Consider the following 19,413-nt stretch of genomic DNA (forward strand, 5'->3'; position numbering starts at 1 on the left):
GTATGCTCTTCCTCTGTGTACACTAACTGACAGATGTATGCTCAATGAGTCTGATCAGATGTTAATAATAATGTTATTTAAAATTTAAAAAATATTAGTTAGACATTAGTTAAACTACCAGTAACCCTGGTAGTTTTGAAAAATTGACTTTTTACGCTGTGCATTCTGGCATCATTATTAATTTGGTTTATGTTAATTAAATAAATTTATAAGTTAATACCATCAGATGAGGTTCTGAAATATCTAGCTAATTAATGTTCTGAAATATCTAGCAAAGACTGTTTGTGTGTGAGCTCTTGAGTTGTGTAGATTAAAAAGTGACTTCATTTTGAACTGAAGAATGTGTTTTTTAGTGTCAGCTTTCAATAAGTTTTGCAATGGGGTAAGTGAAAGAGCAAATAATTATGTCTGATTTTAATAACAGTATAATCAGTGTTGATCTAGTTGTTAGCAGAGTGCTGTAATTTATAAACCTAAATTTACAGAATAGTACTATGTTATTCTGGGGTAACAAAACAACTAAAAACAAAGCTCACTTTAACTATTGTTAGGCTGCAGTTCTAAAAGCATTATAGCCATTGTCATATATCTACAAAAACCATAATAATACTAAAGTAATTGCAGTTTCATGTATTTGAATTTTATATTTCTGACATTTCAGAATATGGAAAAGTGAAGGTTGTTAGAGTGGTTTTGTGCCCTAAAGGAGAAGAATGTCATCTTTTCAATACCAAGACTGAATTTTAAAACTATTGTGTTGGCACTTACCTAAAGCAAGTAGCAGAATTTTGTCTTTGGTTTTGAAAATCACTTGGTTTTTTTTGGTGTAAAACTGTAAAACTAGATTTTTAAAAAGCAACTTATTCCAATATTAATAACTGTAACTGTAACTTTCCCCTGTGACATTTCTTTTAGTTCAGTGTCTACTGAAAAAGTCTTCTTGTTTTAATTTCAGGCAAATTCCTATTATGCTGCTTTCCATTATAAATTTCGGCAAGAAAATGTAAAGAATTTGCAGAATCTGTAGCATGTAGGCTTCTTTTGTTAATCAGTGCTCAGAGCATTCTTAAGAAAATAATCTGTCAGTGTAGCAAAATCTCTGTTCTGTTACAAACTATTTCACTTTCAGTTGAGAAGTTTTGGATTTTTTCAAGAGTCAGCTTACATGCTTTGTGTTATGTCATTGTGATGGTTTGAGCACAGCTGGAAATTAGGCACCATGCAATCACTTCCTCAGCCCTTTCCTCTCTTTCCCCACACCCCAACCCCAGTGGAATGGGGAGGAGACTTGAAGTAAAATTTGTATGTTGAGATAAGAACAGTTTAATAATTTATGCTAAAGTAAAGTGCAATAATAATGGTAAATAGTAATAATGATAATAAACAAGCAGGTGATGCACAATGCAATTGCTCACCACCCACTGACTGATGCCAGACCCCCCCCACTTCCAAACCCAGATCTGCCATGCTTCTGCATAACTCCCCCCAGTTTATATCCTGGGCATGGCTTCTGTGGTGTAAAATGTTCCTATGGTCAGTTCCAATCATCTGTCCAGCTATCTCCAGTTTTCTTTTGTGCACCTCCTCACTGGTGGAACACGTGACTAGGAGTGAGAAAAAGAAGTCCTTGACTTGGAATAAACATGCCATAGCAAAAACCCAAAAACCCCAGTGTGTTATCAACACCATTCTCATTGTGAATCTAAAACACAGCACTGTAACAGTACTGAGAAGAAATTAACTCTACCCTAGCTGAAAACAGGACAGTCATGAAATACTTCTGCAATTTCCCTTGTGTTGGAATGATTGTGTAACCCAGGGCTGATCTGATCACATAGCTAAGCCAATGATAAAGCTAAGACATCATCTGTCTCCCCAGGCCACTTACATTATTTTATTGGATTAGTCATTTAGACATCTTGTAACAACATCTTTGCTAGATCAAGAGTAAGAGAGATAACCGTGTAGACCAACTTGCTCTGGCAGTACTCTGCTGGATTAGAAATAATGTTGTTTCCATGCATGTGAGCTACCTAGGGTTTGCTTTTTCAAATCTTTAAGCAAAGATCTCTGGTTAAATAATCTTATCATTAAGTAAGGAAAAAGAAAATATTTCTAGTTACATTATCTGCTTCTACATCTTTTTATGAAAGCAGCATATTAATATGTTTTTTTCCTTTTCCATTAGAGATGGTTTCTTATATTTCTTGTAAGAAAAGGAAAGCAAAGGAAGTTGTTTGACAAGTTCAAAGTTCTCTCTTCATTAAGGTCCTTTAAAGGACACATCATGCATCCTATTAGAGTATTTAATATGCTGGACAGATGAATGGTGTGGAAATGGGTGTTGTTTTAACTTCTAGTAAGTAGTGCACTAAATGCTATTTTGTGGCTTGCTGGTAATAGAAAGATGAAGTATTTATTGCAGAGATAATTTTATTTGCACAAGCTTTCTGATGTGATTTACACCTGCTGATCAATTGCAAAAAAATGTGTTTGCTCTGTTTTAGTATAATTTATCACTGAAGTGAAAGGCATTACAATCATAGGATATAAAAAAATTAACCTGCTGGCTCTTACAAGCTGGGTGAGTTTTGAAGTTGAATATTTTGATGTGAGATACTGAAGACTTCAATATATTGGTGACTTAATGGATTCTTGAGACTGACTGTGAATTTCAGACCCTAGTGATTTCAGCTGGTGCTTACCAGTGCTTCAGGTGCTGTATTCAGCTGTGTTGAACTGATTTTTCTTTGTGTTTCATCCATATGCATTACTGTACACAGTTAAATTGTTGCTGCTACAGCAATGTACTGTTTGTGTTTTTTAAGAGTGGAGAAAGCCCTGCCATGAAACAGATGTCATTGTAGTAAACACTGTGCAAATGGAGAGCAAAAAAAGGGCCCCTGCCCTGAAGAATTCTTTGTGTGGATTAGTAGCTTTGGACACAGCTGATGTTTCACTCTACCTGTTGCAAGCAGCACTTGAGAGCTGATGTTTGGGTGTATTGAGAAGAGATGGAAAGGGAGAGACGGTACATCCATAGCAGGTATCACTGCTCTGTGGCTTCTGATTGCATGTGCTGGTAGGCACAGAGCAAGCCTCCCTTCCTAGGGAGACTTAAGGAGTTCAGTGAGAAGCAGTCTGGATTGCAGTCTGCAAGAGAGGAACCCCTAAACTTCTGCCTTCTGGCCACACTGCAGGCTGCAGATTGGACTTGGAAACACATATACATCAGCATGGGTTCAAAGGAGTACGCATGTACTTCATGTGGAGGAAGATTGAGTGTATGGATCCAAACACATCCTTATTTGACACTTCACACAATCTCAAAACATTTGTTACTGGAAAAAAATACAGATGGTGTAAAAATATATTGTTTGACCCAAATCAGGACTTGTTTTTTTTTTTTTACTGAATGTATATAACTCTTCCTACCTCATAGCAATCTGATGCTTGCATGAGTAGCTTACTGTCTCAATACACTTATTTTTTTCCTCATAACTCCTCAGCACTCATTTAAGTTGCTGTTAGTGCACTGTTTTATGGCTTGAAATGATGTATTTCTAATGAGAACTCTGCATTGTCCCTGTTTTCTTGGGTTCTAGCATGATACACTAGCACAAATTTTGCTAGCATGAATGTCCCTTGTTGAATGTGTTTTTATCATGTTGTATTGTCTAATTTCATATTTCAAAACAAGAACTGAAATCTGAGTCTCTTTTAAACCCTTAGCTGCAATGAGCGCAGGAGTCTGTTTACTGTAAGGATTTGGGCAATGACAAACAGCGTTCCTATAAGCTTTTCCCTGCCTTTAAGAACAGAAATAGATGTGGCACAGTTTTTTGCATCATTTTTAATCCAAGCCCTCTTCACTTGTTAAAAGCTAGTCTGATCATTGGGAAGTGACTCCTACAGAAAGTCTTTAAATGCATGAGCAAGATTGAACAGAATTTGTACATCTGGATCTAAAAAAATGTCCAAGAATTTATTTTTATGTATTCTATCCTTCTGGGAACTGTGCACTGGTGTATATTTATCCCAGGCATGTACTCTGCAGGAGGATTCCTTGAGCTAGTATGCATTGGGAGGTAGCTCCATCTGTTTCTTTTTCCTAAAACATGTTTTAGCCTTTTTTTGGACTGTTGTGATTCAGCCTTCTTTTCTTTTAAATATATCTTCCTTTTTTTTATTGTCCAAACCAATACTAGGTATTCACCTAATTTAAATCAGAAACCAGAAGAAATTTCTGCAGGTGTACTTCTAGACCGGTGGGCTTTGCTCACACCAGCATCCCATCCAAGGGTGGCAGCAGGAGCTGTGAGGTGGCAGATCAGGCGTTGAGTGTGATGGATCAATTAGTGAGGGTGGTGCTGGCGGAGTTCATGGTGTACAGCCTGGGGTGCAGCAGGTCCAGAGTTGTGAGCTGGAGTCATCAAAGGTTACCATCACCCACTGAGGCATCTCTGTTACCTCTGGTGGTAACAAGACCTTTGTCTTCATGAAGGATATGCACAACAGGCTGCTCTCCAGTCCCCAATTTTCTGTCTTCTCCTGTTCACTGTAGGTTGAATCACTGAACCTTCCATATCAGTAAATCTCTGTTCCAGCTCAGGGTTTTGCTCACATAGATTAAAGTACTAGAAGTGTAGATTATGGAAAGGTGTTTGGAAAAAAGTTGGGAGTTTTTTGTTACTTAAGCTGCTTTCAAAGCCATGAAAGCTAAGTCTTGCAATCTCCAGTAGATGCTGAATAGCTTAAAAATGACATTTTGGTACAAATAATTAATGTCTTCTTAGAGAAAAGCACATGGCTTTGGAGGATTTTTCTCTGTTTAGGGAGAATTCTTTGCTTGTCCTAAAATAAGATAAAATTATCCATCTATGGTGTTATTTTAAGATTAATTATATTACTAATAATTAAAAGCTTTGTTTAAAAGTATTAAAAAAACCAAAAAACCAAAAACTCAAGCAATAAAGAAGTTTTATTTATGTTTAAGCATATGTATGAGTTTTGTCAGTTATTGCTCACATCTGGTTATAGTCTATCCAGGTTTTAAGGGAAATTCCACTAAGGACCAGTATGATCTATGTGCATTAATAGAGCAATGTTAACGGTTGTACCGTACTTTTCCCACTAGACTCCTTCACTAATTATAAATCTTTGGGTTTTTTTGTTTTTTTTTTGTTTTTTTTTTTTTTTTTAAAAGCAAAAAATTGCATAATATATCTAATCTGGAGGGCAGTCTTGTTTGGTAATGTGTGTTTTTTATTGATGTAAAATAATCTGAAGATTATACATGCTCCAGAGCTTACTTATGCTTTCAGCTGCTGATGTTGTGAATTTCAGGATTTCTTTTCCAGTTTGGTCATCTTAGAAATAAACAGTCTAAAGCTGTTTCCCACATCACAACTGAAGAGTTGTCATGTTTATTTAACCAGCTACATCTGGCTTCCAGTAAGTCACAAACTTCAGTTTTTTACAACTGTGCATCAGTTCCTGTCATGCCCACAGAAAGCAGAAACATTTTTACTAAGCCTAAATTTGTTGAAAGAATTGTTCTTTTTGTAGGAGAAGGGATTAAGTGTTTTTCAGATCATATCCCACCTCACAGATTCCTTACTCCTTGGAGGGCAACATACAGATCTTCTGGCACAGTGTCACTGCTGGTAGTACTGCATGTGGAAAAGGTTTTTCAGTGATGTTTTTGGAGCCAGGCTGGAGATGATGAGGTTAATCAGCAGAAGCAGACAGTGCCAAGCTCTTAGCCATGCCACTGTCATGCCATGGGAGCCAGGAAGGTCTGGAATGCTGCCTCTGCCTTAAAGTCCCCAGAGACAGACACTGCCCTTGGCCTTCAGGCAGAACACTGTAGTCACATATAAGAAGTCTAATCTGAGAGTTACGACATTACAAATATTTAAAGGAACAAAAATCTAGTGAGATGATAAAAGTTGTACTAGTCTGATTTGGTTTAGTTATATGGATAAAATAAGTTGGGCAAAGAAGTTGCTCTGTGGGAAATTGAGTTCAGTATGAATGTCTTAAGATGGCTCTACTTTGGGTCGTCTGTTGTGGATGATACTTTGCTTTTGTACGATGTGTGTGCTTCAGTTAGCTGCTTTAGGAGAGGGAGGATTGTCAGTTCTGTAACTGCATTTCTGCTATGTTTTACAATAGTCTCTAAGTGTAGGGTCTGCTTGGGCATCTGACTTTGAGATAAACTTTTAGATTCTTTGGTAAGCAATAATTAGTTTTGGAGTATCTATAGTGTAAAAGTAAAAGCATGTATTGACAAGATTTTGTGTATTAAGATAAACTTTTGACATTTCACAAGGATTGGGAAAAGGGGTATTTCACATAGTCCAGTTCTTAAAAAGTTATTTTTTGGGTATTTATGTAGGCTTAAATTGATCTGACTAGTTGTCTTGTGCTTTTACATACTACTCTACTGGTATAATGATAACATTTTTATTCTCTGAAGGACGCCATCTGATTTTTAAGTTTGTAAAATAGGATGTTCTAGTAACTTTAGCATGCTTAAGCCTCAAAAAGTGTTGAGTTTATTTTTTACATAGGATCCACTGGTCCGTGATTTTTCTTACATTAAAAAATTTTGGTTTTGTTGTCTTTTGTTCAGACATTTGTATGTACACACCTATAAATACACTGAGAATAAGTCTTGTACAAATCCTTGTTGTTATTAAATCGTTTGTTAAAGTTCAGTAGTCAAGTCTACATGGTCCTCACAGTTCAACTGTTTCATTTTGTTCTTTACACAGGAGCCCTTACCAAAGTAAAGGAGAGTAAGCGGCACGTGGAAGAGGGGAAGATGGAGCTCCAAAAAGCTGAGGGCATTCAAGAACGTTGTAACATTATTTCCTTTGCAACCCTTGCAGAAATTAATCATTTCCACAAAATTCGTGTGAGGGACTTTAAATCACAGATGCAGCATTTCTTGCAACAGCAAATACTCTTTTTTCAAAAAGTGACACAAAAGCTAGAAGAAGCTCTTCACAAGTATGACAGTGTTTAGTCTCTGATTTGTGGACTTTGCTCAGCATGAATGTGACCCAGGCAGCAGAGCAAATGCTGCTGAAGAGCTGTTGCCAGTGGTAGATGGCGGTACAAGGATGGGTTTGTGCTCACCTGGAAACCAGGTTTAATCTCAGATTATGTAGAAAGGAAACAGTTATAGATAGGGCTGTGTAGTAGAAACAGTACCACACATTGTAACTAAGTTATACTGTGTATGCCTACACCATTGTAACTTTTTTGAAATAATGAGCATACTATTTGCCTTATTGCTTTTTGAAATATGGTATTTAGTGCATACTTCATAGACCTCAAAGCCCTTTGGGTATTTAAGGAAGATGGCTAGATAAATGCCTGCTTCGATGCCTTTTTACTTTCCTAGATTTGGATTTCCTAAATTCAAACAATTCTCTGTTTACAGACTCCTACTAGAGCAGCTATGTGATTCTGTGCCTTTAGACTCTATTTTTCCTTTTCTAGTAAGTCACATTTTTATGATTAAATAAATGAAGGGTTGGTGCCTATGATGGGAACTGATGATGAGACCTCATATTGACTGGAAAAAAAATCAGCTGCCATCCAGTTTGCATGGCAAGTAGTTTCTTATGAAAAATGTTGGCTCAAAAGGGAAAAGTTAAATTTATTCACACTTTACCTGGAAATCAAGACTACTTGTTAAATGTACTAGGATGTTAAGCACATGTACAAAAATACACCACTTAATTCCCTTTCTGAAATAAATAATACAGTGAGGGGTGGGTTTTGGTTTGGTTTTTTTGGTGGTTTTTTTTTTTTTTTTGTATACAGCATTACTGTAAGTAGAAATTTGAAGAGCTAGCATAATAAAGTTGCATCTATCAAGGGGATATTAATGCAAGCTATGCTGCAACATTTTTTTAAGTTTCAAATTATTTGCTCTTTGTTCAGTTGCTGATTGAGTTTAACTTCAGACTTGCATCTGCACTGCCAGTTGTCTGAGTATAACTCCACTGTGATTCATTAGTTTACTAAGTTAAAAGTTTTTGGGGATTATCAGTAAATAAATGATTTGAAGGCTTGGCTGAACTGACTTGGAAAACAGGTGGCATTTTTATGTTTGTAACACTCAAGAATTAACAATTGTCTTAATTTTTGTATAAATATTTTTGACAAGCAGGGTGCATTTATAGATATGTAAACACTATCTTTTAAAGAGGTTTATGGCTTATTTCTCTTGAATTAGTCTGTATTTCTTACCTATTGATTTCCTTCTCATAGGTCAGTATGAAAGAGGGTTTTTGTTTATCCTACCTTTTTTGTTCTGAACAAAAATAACAAACCTTTGCAAGGAAGCAAAATGTTTATTTTTTTTGTTTAATTGAATTAATTAAAAATAGCTTAAACAAATGAAAGCCTGGAAAAGAAAGTTGATCAACAGTTAGAGTTAAGTACAAATCATTCCTCTCCTATGCAGCAGAAATGTGTAGTTCTTTCACATAATCATGAGTTTTTGTGGGCTAACCCCACACCTCTGCTTCAGAGGAATAACATGTTAAGAATGTAGTTTTGGTTCTAAGATTCATCCCCAAATGTTTGGAGATAGCTGTTTTGCACAAGCTGTGTTTGGCAGTGCTTCTAATACACACATAAAGCAGTAAAATACAGAATAATGAAGAGGGGAAAGCAAGTATTTGTAAAAGAAAGGACAATCAGTAAGGAAAAATTCCATTTCCGGCCTGTTGAAACAGTTCTGCAAACCAGATTGACTATAAAATAAGGACCACAGTTGCCGGATTGGTCTGTGTCTCACAAAATGGGATGAGACCCTGACTGGTTGCAGACTTAGGGTTTATTATCTGTCTGTATAATACAAGCACAAAACAAGAGACACAGAAAATAAGAACATCCATGCAAATCCAGATCAGAGACAAGATGGCAGCTTATGCAAAGCCTTTTTCTACATATTCTTTAAACCAGTAGCATAAAAGGAAAGGTGCAAATTCATTATACTCTAACCAATAAGAAAAGGACCCATGTGGGTTTAACATTAACTAAAGGACTTCTGTGAACCTCAACAACACACAACAATTCATTATATAAGATGGAAACTTTTTCTATCTTTGCAAAGCATATATCTAGGCCTTTTCACATCTCAAACTATCAGTAAGTTCTTGTTCTTTCTTATTCCTTATGACAAATATAAGTGTATTCACTTGGTTCTTAACTTTCTAGCTTCCCAGGATAAGGTTTTGAAATTTCCCAGCCTTTTTCAGCTTTATGTCTACTTTCTGGGGCTCTTTTGCACTTTCTAAAATCTTTTACCTTTTTATATTCCTACATACAGTCATAGGGCTGACTCGTTCTTTATCTTCCTCATGGTGTCTCATTCTACATTCAAAACTTCCCCTAACAGCTCTTCGCAGCAGTATTCCTGCTTTCCCATATGTCATTTAATTATGTGACAGGGTGATGAGCTAGATTTGAGCTGAATTCCATGGCTAATGTTTGCTTAAGCCAGATACTGTTTTAGTAAATGTCTTTACAGTAATTAGATCAGACTATAATCAAGCTGATTCTACATGGAAGTATTAAGACCTGTTCAGAAATTGATCTTGGTTCAGTAGAAGTGTTTTAGGAGGTTAGTATTAATGACATGTTCATGTCCAGGAGGAAATTAAGCTGTGATATGTATTCATACAATGTTACCAGACAGGTACAGTTTTCCTAATAAACTGTCATGACCTTCACCTTACTTTAGCATTCGTGAATTTATTTGGGCGCAGGAAGAGTGAATGTAACAATTGGTTAAATTTGATGTACCAGAAAATCATGGCTGTAATCCTGGTTTAAATTGTTGCAGAGTACAGTAAGGTTCAAGTCTACATCTATATTAGCATTTCCTTCTTTTCCTCAGGCAGTATAGAGTTGAAGTTGAACTGGCTGATGAGTGGAGCACAAGGAGTTACAGTAAAGGGTGTTGCATCAGGCTGGTGACTTGTCACCAGTGGGGTTCCACAGAGCTCGCTCTTATGCCCTCATGCCACTGTCTTCATCAATCACTTGGACACAGAACTTAAAGGGGTACTAAGTTTGATGATGAGGCTAAGTTGGGAGTGACTGTGGATGTCCTTAAAGGCAGAGAGGCCCCACAGAGAGACAGACAAATCAGAGGGCCAGGCAATCACCAACCATATGAACTTCAAGAAGGGCTGATGCCAGATTCTGCACCTGGGATGGGGCAGCCCTGGATGTACAGACAGACAGTGCAATGAGAGGCTGGACAGCAGTGCCATGGAAAGGGCCCTGGGGTTCAGGTCTATGGCAAGTTAAACATGGGCCAGCAGTGCCCTGGCAGCCAGGAGGGCCAAGGGTGACCTGGGGGCATCAGGGACAGCACTGACAGCTGGGCAAGGGCGGGGATTGATTGTCCTGCTCTGCTCTGCACTGGGGCAGCCTCACGTTGAGTGCTGGGGGCACTTATGGGTGTCACAATAGAAGACATTAAAGTACTGGAGAAGATCTAGAGGAGGGCCATGAGAATGTTGAAGGTTCTGGAGAGGAAGCCTGATGAGGAACAGCTGAGCGCACTTGGTCTGTTCAGCCTAGGGGAGACTTTGCTATGCTCTTCAACATCCTCATGAGGGGAAGAGGAGGGGCAGGCACTGGTCTCATCTCTGTGGTGACCAGTGACAGGACTCAAGGAAATCGCCTGAAGTTGTGTCAAGTAAGGTTTGGGTTGGGTACCAGGAAAGAGTTATTCTCCCAGAGGGCGGTTGGGCACAGGAACAGACTCCCCAGGGAGTAGTCCAAGCACCAAGACTGACAGAGTTCAAGAAGTTTTTGGACAATGCTCCAGCATATGGTGTGTCTTGAAGGATTGCTGTCTGGAGTCAGTTTCCTCAGGGTCAGGAGTTGGACTTAATGATCCTGACGAGTGTCTTCCAGCTCAGCATATTCTATGAGTTTATGATGTAGGGTGACTGAACATCACTAATGCTTGCTGCACTATATAAGAACTACAGTATTAATTGGATTTGGACCAAGTATTTGATCACTTATGTCTGACTGAATTCTGAGTGGTGTGATCTGGGATCCAAGTGTACTCTACAGTAATGTGAATGTATATTGTGTGGGACTATGGAAGCACCAAAGGAAATCTAACAATTTAAATAAATAAATGTGAAAGAAAACAAATTTGCTCTGTATCATAAACACTTTTGTTTCATGTGAATTGTACAATTTGTTTTCAGTGCATCACAATTTTTGTGTTGATAAGTAGTAAGAATCTAGTATGCTTGTTGGGGTTTGATATTTGCAAGAAGATCCAATGAAGTACTGATTTTTGTTAAAAGTGCTGAGGCCTATGAACACTGGAATGAGCCCATCAGGGTAATATATCTATGTAAAATCACCAGCAAGTGAAGTGTGAATAATATTTCCGTTCAAATTGTAGGGTTTATAGTTGGAAATTAGCAGCATACTAAAAATATTAGATGTTTGATTCCTATCCCTTTTGTGATATTTGCAGAAGAGAGTTAACCCTATGATTTGTGCATGTTCTCTACATTCTTGTTGCAAATAAAATTAGCTTGGTTTTAGAAAACTTTAATTAGCTGCTGGCACTGGAAATACCTACATTACTGGTGGCACAGTTATCTTTTTGGTGAATTCGAAGATCTGATTGGCAGTACCTGATTATTTTGCCAGACCTTCACCATTCCAGCTAGCATCTTCCATGCTGCTTGTCTGCTGCAGCCAAATTCTTCTGGGAGGCTTAAGCGAGAATTGCTCAGCTATTTCTCAAAACAAGTTTATAAAAAAACTTTAAAGAGTCTTTTCTTTTTAAATTCTGTAAACAATTTGGCTGGAAATCTTTAATTCTTTCATACTTTGGAGAAAGGACTGGATATTTGGCAGACTCATTATCTTTTACAACTTTAGATGTGCTTTCTGCAGAGCCTGTGAAAATTTGTCCATCTATTTCTAAGTTATACTAAAGTTTCTCTTGGCCCTGCTGTGCTCAATTTTGACAGATATATTTTTCTGTAACTCCCCTTTGCTCCAGGCAGTCTTGATTCTAACCTTAATCATCAGCAGCTAAGTGAGGCGTTGACTGTAATTCTTTTTCCTCTCCATTCAGAGGAGGTTGCATTCAGACCTCAGGCTGAGCAAAAAAAGCTATCAATAGGTGCTGCCAGCTTTTTAGGCCTGGCTATGGGAGAAGAGGAGCAGCAGCCTGGAATACAAGTTTGATGTGCCTGGTAGCTACAAGAAGTTGGATGTCAGAAATAGCTGAAGAGGAACACGAAGATAAGAAAATTGTGAGGAGAGAAAGCCCTGTGACTACAAGAGCGTGTTCCTCTACTGCCTAATTAATACCTTGGGCTTCCAAAGCATCCAAGGCCTTTTGCTGTTTCTAAATAGCCATCATGAGCAGTCAGAAAATGGGCACTTTAGTTCTGCTTGTGGTGAGGACAGCAATGTTTGGTTTCCATCATTAGACGTTACTTTCTTTGCTCAGTGGTCTCTTGGGCAGATGAAAACTGTTGAGGAACAGGGCTGTTTTAGGGCTGAATGAGATGCCATAATTCAGGCCCAGTCTCAGGCCCAGTCAGACAGCACAGTGGGTGTTGTTGTGGCCCCGTGTGTTCTGTCATACGCCTTTTTTCTTGGGAAGAGCAGATCAGCTTAGGAAATTGTGCACATAAAAACTCCTGTATTAAGGGATACTAAGATTAATTTTTCAGTTAAAAAAAAAAAAAAGAAAAAAAATATTTCAGAATTAAAGTTTCCTGTGGTAACTAGTATATCATGACACCTTATGAGACATGGTCAAAGAACTTTTTGCACTGTTTCCCTGCCTGATTAAGTGCAAATGATATAAAGCATTGTCCTAATCAGCTTAAGGTCTTTCAGAGAGGTTGTTGTCTGGCTAATCCTTACTTCTTTTGCAGCATCAGTTGTACTCTGTGTAGTGAGAAAGACCGAGGCAGAGTGAAGATCAGGTATGGGTGGCTGTCAGCCTGCAGAATGGTGTTCAGAGAACTCGACTTCCTGTCTCTACCCAGGCTCTATGCAATATAAGCCATGTGAGATAAATCATTGATATGCTCTCCATTTTTTGTAGGCTTGAGTTTAAACCCAGGAGTTACGCTGAATAAGGTGCTGGGAATTGACAATTTTCACTGAAGGTTATGCACATTCTGCTTTGGATAAAGGAAATACTTCAAATGCAAAGTTGTCTGGAAAAAAAAAAAAAATCAGGTATTCATTTCTTTAGGTAGACCAGCACAAGTTGGAGAGCATTTGTAATCCATTAGCAGCAAAAGAGGTATAGTAAACTCAGATCATATTGTTGGAATATTGCAAATGTAAGTATAAACTCCTTGAAATTAGTTTTTAGATATTGATTTATTTTTAAAAATCCCTCCTGAGAAAATTAATATTTAACCTTCAGAATGAAGTGTGAGTATTATTTAGGAATAAGGGATGAAGCCACATGTTGAGTAGCAAGGATTCTCACTCAGGTACTGTTCATTCCATGAATGGAATGATAAAGGCCTTCTGAGATGAATCATAGAATGATCATATCACTGGAGCACATCTTGGATATATATTCACAGTAAAGCAGAACTAGCCACATGGGCTAACTTACTTCTGGCATTTCCTAAGGCTTGAGATGCTGCTTTGTAATTCAGTAATTTCTCAATGTAACACAGTGCAGTATAGTACATGTTGCACATAGAAAAGTAAATTTTGTAGTATATGTAAGTAATGTAATTTCAATACACTTCAGACTCATACAGTTGGCAGCAAAGCTCAGGCATGCCTGAGTTAATTTAAATACAAATTAGTAATAGATACAGTAAAACTCTTCATTTTTTAAAGTTAAAAGGTATCTCCTGTATTGACTGACTGATAGACTTACCACTTAATTTGGCCTCACTTTGAAATCAATGGGATTTTTTTTTTTGCTTTACTCCACTGGGAAGAGTATCAGGCTTAGTGAATTGAAATTACATTCCTCCATCAAATCAGAAGTGTTCAGCCCAGAGTATTCCCCTCCTGTGCTCATTTACAACTGAATCTAACATACAGAATCATGAAGTTGCCTGTCAAAAAGATCTATCCTGCAATTTTAATCAAAGACATCCTATTTTGGGCAATATGACATTATTATTTGAAATGAAGAATGTTACTGCTTTTGGTTTTAAGAGACATTTCTAAGGAGCACAAAAACCTTCTGTGAGAAGATAAAATAAGGAATTTTGAATTTCATCTTTGCTGTCTTGAATGTTTTAACTGGCATTAACAACTCTTTTTTATGCAGAAAATAATACTGCACAAGAGGAACCTCATATAAATACACAAAAAAACTTTAGAGCTAGGTGAGGCAGTACAAAGTTTTATTTGCAATGAGTTAAAGTGACTGCATTTCTGTTGGTACACTCCATGCTATTTTTTAAGATCTTCTCTTTGGAAAAAAAACTAGTCAGTTCTTTAATTGAAAGTGCAGATGGTGAAATAAGGTTGTAAGAGTATCCTCTCTTCTATTTCTAGTCACTAGCCCTCAGGTAAGAGTTGCAGGAGACATTTAGTTCCTTCGCTGTCCTTGAGGGGCACTTAGCTAGCTCCCTGTCCCTCAGGAGGCTGCCATACCCATCACCTTCACCCCAGTGCTTCCTTCCGAAGGTGACTGGGAAAGAGTTACAAACAGCAGTTCAGTTTCTCAGGCAATATCTGGTTGCAAACACATGAACAATGTTGCAAAACAGCACTTGCAAAATTGTAATTGTCAGAGTCCCCCAGTGCCATCCTGTCAGGGTGCTGCCACATACAGTATTTTTCATTTTGCTTTGCTTAGAGAAATGTTGCAGGCAAGATGACTACCCCAATTTTTATATCAAAGGAATTTAGGACCATGCTGCTGATTTGATTGCTGTGTCAAATCTGTGCCAGTGCTTATCTATCAAGGGTAGATTTCATTTAATATAATTGTAAGAAATACAGAAAGTTTTCCAGAACTTTAGTAAGCATTGGGGAAAACTTACTTGCTTGCATCATTGTTCACGATGTGAAGCAAGCTTATCAGAGGTAAGGTCACTACTGTCAGAGTGTGGTACCAGGTTTGCTTTGTGCCCATGGGTCGTTGCTGTGTAGAAACAGTCTGTCCAAGAGCTTAATGCAAACCTAACTGAATGTGCTAATGAAGAATTGCTAGTTGGTAAGAAAAGTATGCCTTCTAGAGCTCAATTACTTTCTCTGGCAGAGTCTTTAATTTCAAACATGTAGTGTATTGTCTATTTTCTTTTCCTTGCCACTGTCTCTGTGGGAGTCACTTGTGATTGCATGGGCAGTTGCTGTCAGACAGCTCGGACTGTTCCAAGAGCAGCATCCATTCAAGAAGCTGTAGCTGAAAGGCAGCTGCATCTCTGCTTTAGGGTAAATAGAGTGGCAAGGTGCCTTTAAGCTCTGTTTTGAGTGACATGAAAGTCAGATGTAAAAATGAAATTGTGATGATACATGTTAAACCCTCCATAAGGATGTGGCCAATGCATCAGTGGTGCAGTGGTGAGCAGCTCAGTGATGAGGTTGTCCTATAGATGGTGTATTCCCCCAGGTGGCTGTCAGCAGCAACACTTCAGTCTCTCAGTGTCTCAAATAGCTAAGTTTCTGGGCTCTGCTGTCCATACCCCCACAGAACATGCAGTGACAAGGAAGTGTGTCTCAGTTCAAGAACTGGTTGCTCACACTTTGAACCGCAGTCAAGGAGTGTGTTTGGTTGAAGAAGTTCAGCAATATGAATGCCTGTGCCTGGGAGTGAGATGGAAAGAATTTTAACTCTCGTAGTAGTAACCAGATAAAGGGCAAACTCTGCACCTTTCAACATTGTTCAGTGTATCACTGTGGTGAGGAAAGCCTGTCTGGAACTTGTTAGGGCAGGAAGATGAGAAGGAAGGGGGAAGTAGTTGTCTGTTTCCTCATGGCCCAAGTGCAGACTGTGGAGCTGTTTGTTGATAACCAAAGAGAGAAACTGAAAGATGCTGTAGGTTTCCCTTCGGATCATTCTGAATCGTGAATGCCCAATGGGTGAAGTATCCTGCAGAAGGCAGTTGTGGCTATTTTCTCTTTAGAATCATTATTGCTTGGTCTAAAATACAGGAGCAGCCCTGCCAGGAGGAACCTCTGGCAGTAAATGCTCAAATGGCTTCAATGTCGTCTCACAACCTCCCTTGCATTCTTCTGCACTTGGAGACATCAAGGAAACGATAAGCCTTAGCTCACACTTATCACAGAGACTGTTCCTGAGACATATGTTGCTGGATTTCTGAGGCTAAGGGAGCTGGGATTCCCTTACGCATGGGTGAAATTATTTCACTGCTATCCAGGACATTATGCAGGTGGCAGTGACATTCACACTGGTATCAGTCAGGGATCAGCATTACCTTAGGACACAATGTAGATGCCCACTTCCCAAAGAGTAGTCTGGCATGTTAATCCCCATGCTATAAAAGCTTTCATCTAAAGCTGCACAGGAAGGACATAACCTCTCAAGAGGCTGTGTGCTCATGATCCAAGTGCTCATTCCATCTACTGATTACTTCTATATGTTATTTTGCTTCTCCCCCCAGGAAATGTGCATGCAAATTGTTCAGGGAGTCAAGTCACCCAGTGCAGAGATCCTCTCCATAAGCAGGCACCTTAAGCTAGGTTTACAGCATCTGCATTCCTTATGGACTTTAAACAATTACCTGATTGGATAATGAGGAAATTTCATTTGAAATAGACCTAGAGTAGATGAGCTAAACCACATTAAAACCTTATGTCCCTGTTCTCATTCAGGATTCATGCTATTCCCATATAGCCTTATTTGCTCACATATGAAAATAAAGTAAATCAAATTAAGCTTAATACTGAACAAGAATGTCCAGTGTTTGCATAGGGAGTTATGCAGCTCTAATACCTAAATTCCCATATGTAGCTGACACATGCAAATGAGTCTGAAAATTTTTGCACAGAAAAGATGCCAAATAATTTCCTGTATATTCTAGAATTTATATGAAATCTGAGCAACTTTTCTCACTCCTAGCATCTTTTCTAAACTGGGATTAGAGGCTAACACTGCTCTAGTACAGGTCAGATTACCAGCAGGAGCTACAGCTGCCTATCCACAGGCAGAAAAGGCAGGGTGAGAAAAGGCTTTTCGAGCCTACATGGTTCTCAAGCATTGCTGCAATACACCACCACATGTGCAAGGCATGATATGCCTTCTGCCCTTCACACCAGACTATGCCATCCTTCTTTTTTACAACCCTCTGCTGAACTGTATTCCCACAGACCAGTCACTGTTCTCTCTGCCGGAGGGAGGAGCAAGCAAAACAAAGGAAAACAGGCAAAAACAGCTTGATAAAATTAAACTGTCAAGCAGGTCCGTGATCTGTAACAATTGGCAATGTTATCTACATATTTATGAATAGGGGTAACTCGGCATTTTTCTTATTATTGGTACATCAGGCATGTTCTGTCTGAAACAACTCTATTTTTGTATAAACTTATTATACATGTATCCTTTCTACATTGAGTACATTACTTCATTTGGGCTGGCTGCATTCTTAGAACTTATATTAAAAATTCATTAAAACTTTTGTCAAGATTTTACTTGTCAGATACTTCTTTTCTCTTGTGAATAGCTGTCACTGAAATACTGTTTCAGTGGTTAATTTGAACTCTTTCTGGTTCATTTTTAATTCCTGCTCAAATATTTGTAATTTCATAGTCTGACAGTGAGCAGAACCTAATCTTTATCAGCAGGGAGATAATATAAGTGGACTTTTCTTATCTCAGAGTCCTGATGAACAATACTAAGGAGCCCAAAGCAAAAGTGTGTCCCAAAGTGTAGTGAAGCCAACATATGAGCTGCTGCCATGAGCTGCAAAACAAGAATGTTTGAAAACCTGAAACCTTAAGCTGTGTTCAGTTTCTTCTGGTTGATCCTGCAAGCTTTTCTCTGGTAGGAGAATTCATGGTTCCAGAGGGTTGAGTCCCAACACTTACATGCCAAGGGTGAGACCCAACACTTACCAGCTAGGCTGAGAGCCTCTGATGTGGCCTCACAGGCCCAAGTAGAGGGGCAGGATGACCTCCCTTGACCTACTGGCCACACACATCCTGATGCACCCCAGGATCCCACTGGGCCTCCTGACCACCAGGACACACTGCTGGCTCATTGTCAGCTTGTCACCAACCAAGACTCCCAGGTCCTTCTCACCAGAGCTGCTCTTTAGTGGGGTAGCCCCAGCCTGAGCTAATATTTGGGGTTACTCCTCCCCAGATGCATTATCCTGCACTTGCCCTTGTTGAGCCTCATTAGGATTCTCTCCACCCAACTCTCCAGCCTATCCAGATCCCACTGAATAGTCCTGTATGATAAAACAGCCAATATTTCATGTATGAATTGTGGTCCTGCATGGTGCCAGCTCAGGCTGTAAACACTTCTGAAACCAGTGACTAGGTTTCGACTGTCACAGTTACTAGGAAACAAGGCTGAATTAGGGTAAACCACAAACTGCAACACAGTCTTTCTCACTTTCTTCAAGGTATGTATTTTTAACATAATAGAAGGTTAATTATCACCGTGTTTTGAAGTGGACTCTGTACCTGTATCAGGGCTTGCTGATACAGGTGTCACTGAGTAACAGTAGCAGGTATCTACTTTCAGATTGGAAGAATACAAATTATAACAAACACATTTGCTCATTTCTTGCACATTTATTTATCAACATATATAAGGAAACTGGCATCCTTCAATGAAATGAAAATATTAAAATCCTGTCGGCAGCAGTATCTTCCAGCTATGATTTGTTGGATATTTTTTGCCCACACTGATGGTAGGCAGCAGATGCCTGCTTTTTCATTACTAGCACCTCCCTTAAAAAAGAAAAATAAGAAGAAGCCAAACAGACAAAAAACACAAAACACACAAAGAGACAAACAGATCTTTAAATGAGTCTGTAACACACTGATGCATCTTTTCATTCAGGTTGTAAATTCTTCTATAACTAGAATTATAAACATAATGTCAGTATACCCATACCCTCTGTTCAGTGCTGAGTATTTATGTCATTTTGTCATTCTCTTCTGCTAAGTATTTTGTGACTTGCAGACTTCGAAGTAGTGTATTTTCTCTCTTATCATACACGCTGGAAGAGTGCCCAAAGCATATTAGCTCATCAGCCAGCCATTTCTACCTGCTGCTCGCTGTCTGCTATTGCTAAATATATGCTAATGATGCTATCTAGGCCCTGAGATGAATTTATAAATTGTGCTCATGGCAGGGAAATGAATGCTACTTACAAAGGTGACAAAGAAATCAGCGGCTTTTAGATTATATGAATCACCACA

At 38.6% G+C, this 19,413-nt stretch overlaps 1 protein-coding gene across 6 annotated transcripts in view; it reads left to right on the top strand.

Moving 5' to 3' along the window:
• The window catches only part of SNX18 (sorting nexin 18), a 98,309-nt gene that overhangs the window by 11,881 nt on the left and 67,015 nt on the right, over positions 1-19,413 (top strand). The window contains exon 2 of one of the 6 annotated variants that reach the window (XM_021553907.4): positions 6,780-9,758. The exons of the other annotated variants lie outside the window; for them this stretch is intronic. Within the exon in view, the coding sequence (XP_021409582.1) occupies positions 6,780-7,033 (254 nt within the window). The 3' untranslated portion in view covers positions 7,034-9,758. Of the gene's footprint in view, positions 1-6,779; positions 9,759-19,413 lie in introns of those variants that run through there. 6 annotated transcript variants of the gene reach the window in all.

This window comes from Lonchura striata, chromosome Z, assembly GCF_050655825.1.
Source record: "Lonchura striata isolate lonStrDom1 chromosome Z, ASM5065582v1, whole genome shotgun sequence".
In the NCBI taxonomy this organism is placed as follows: Eukaryota; Metazoa; Chordata; class Aves; order Passeriformes; family Estrildidae; genus Lonchura; species Lonchura striata.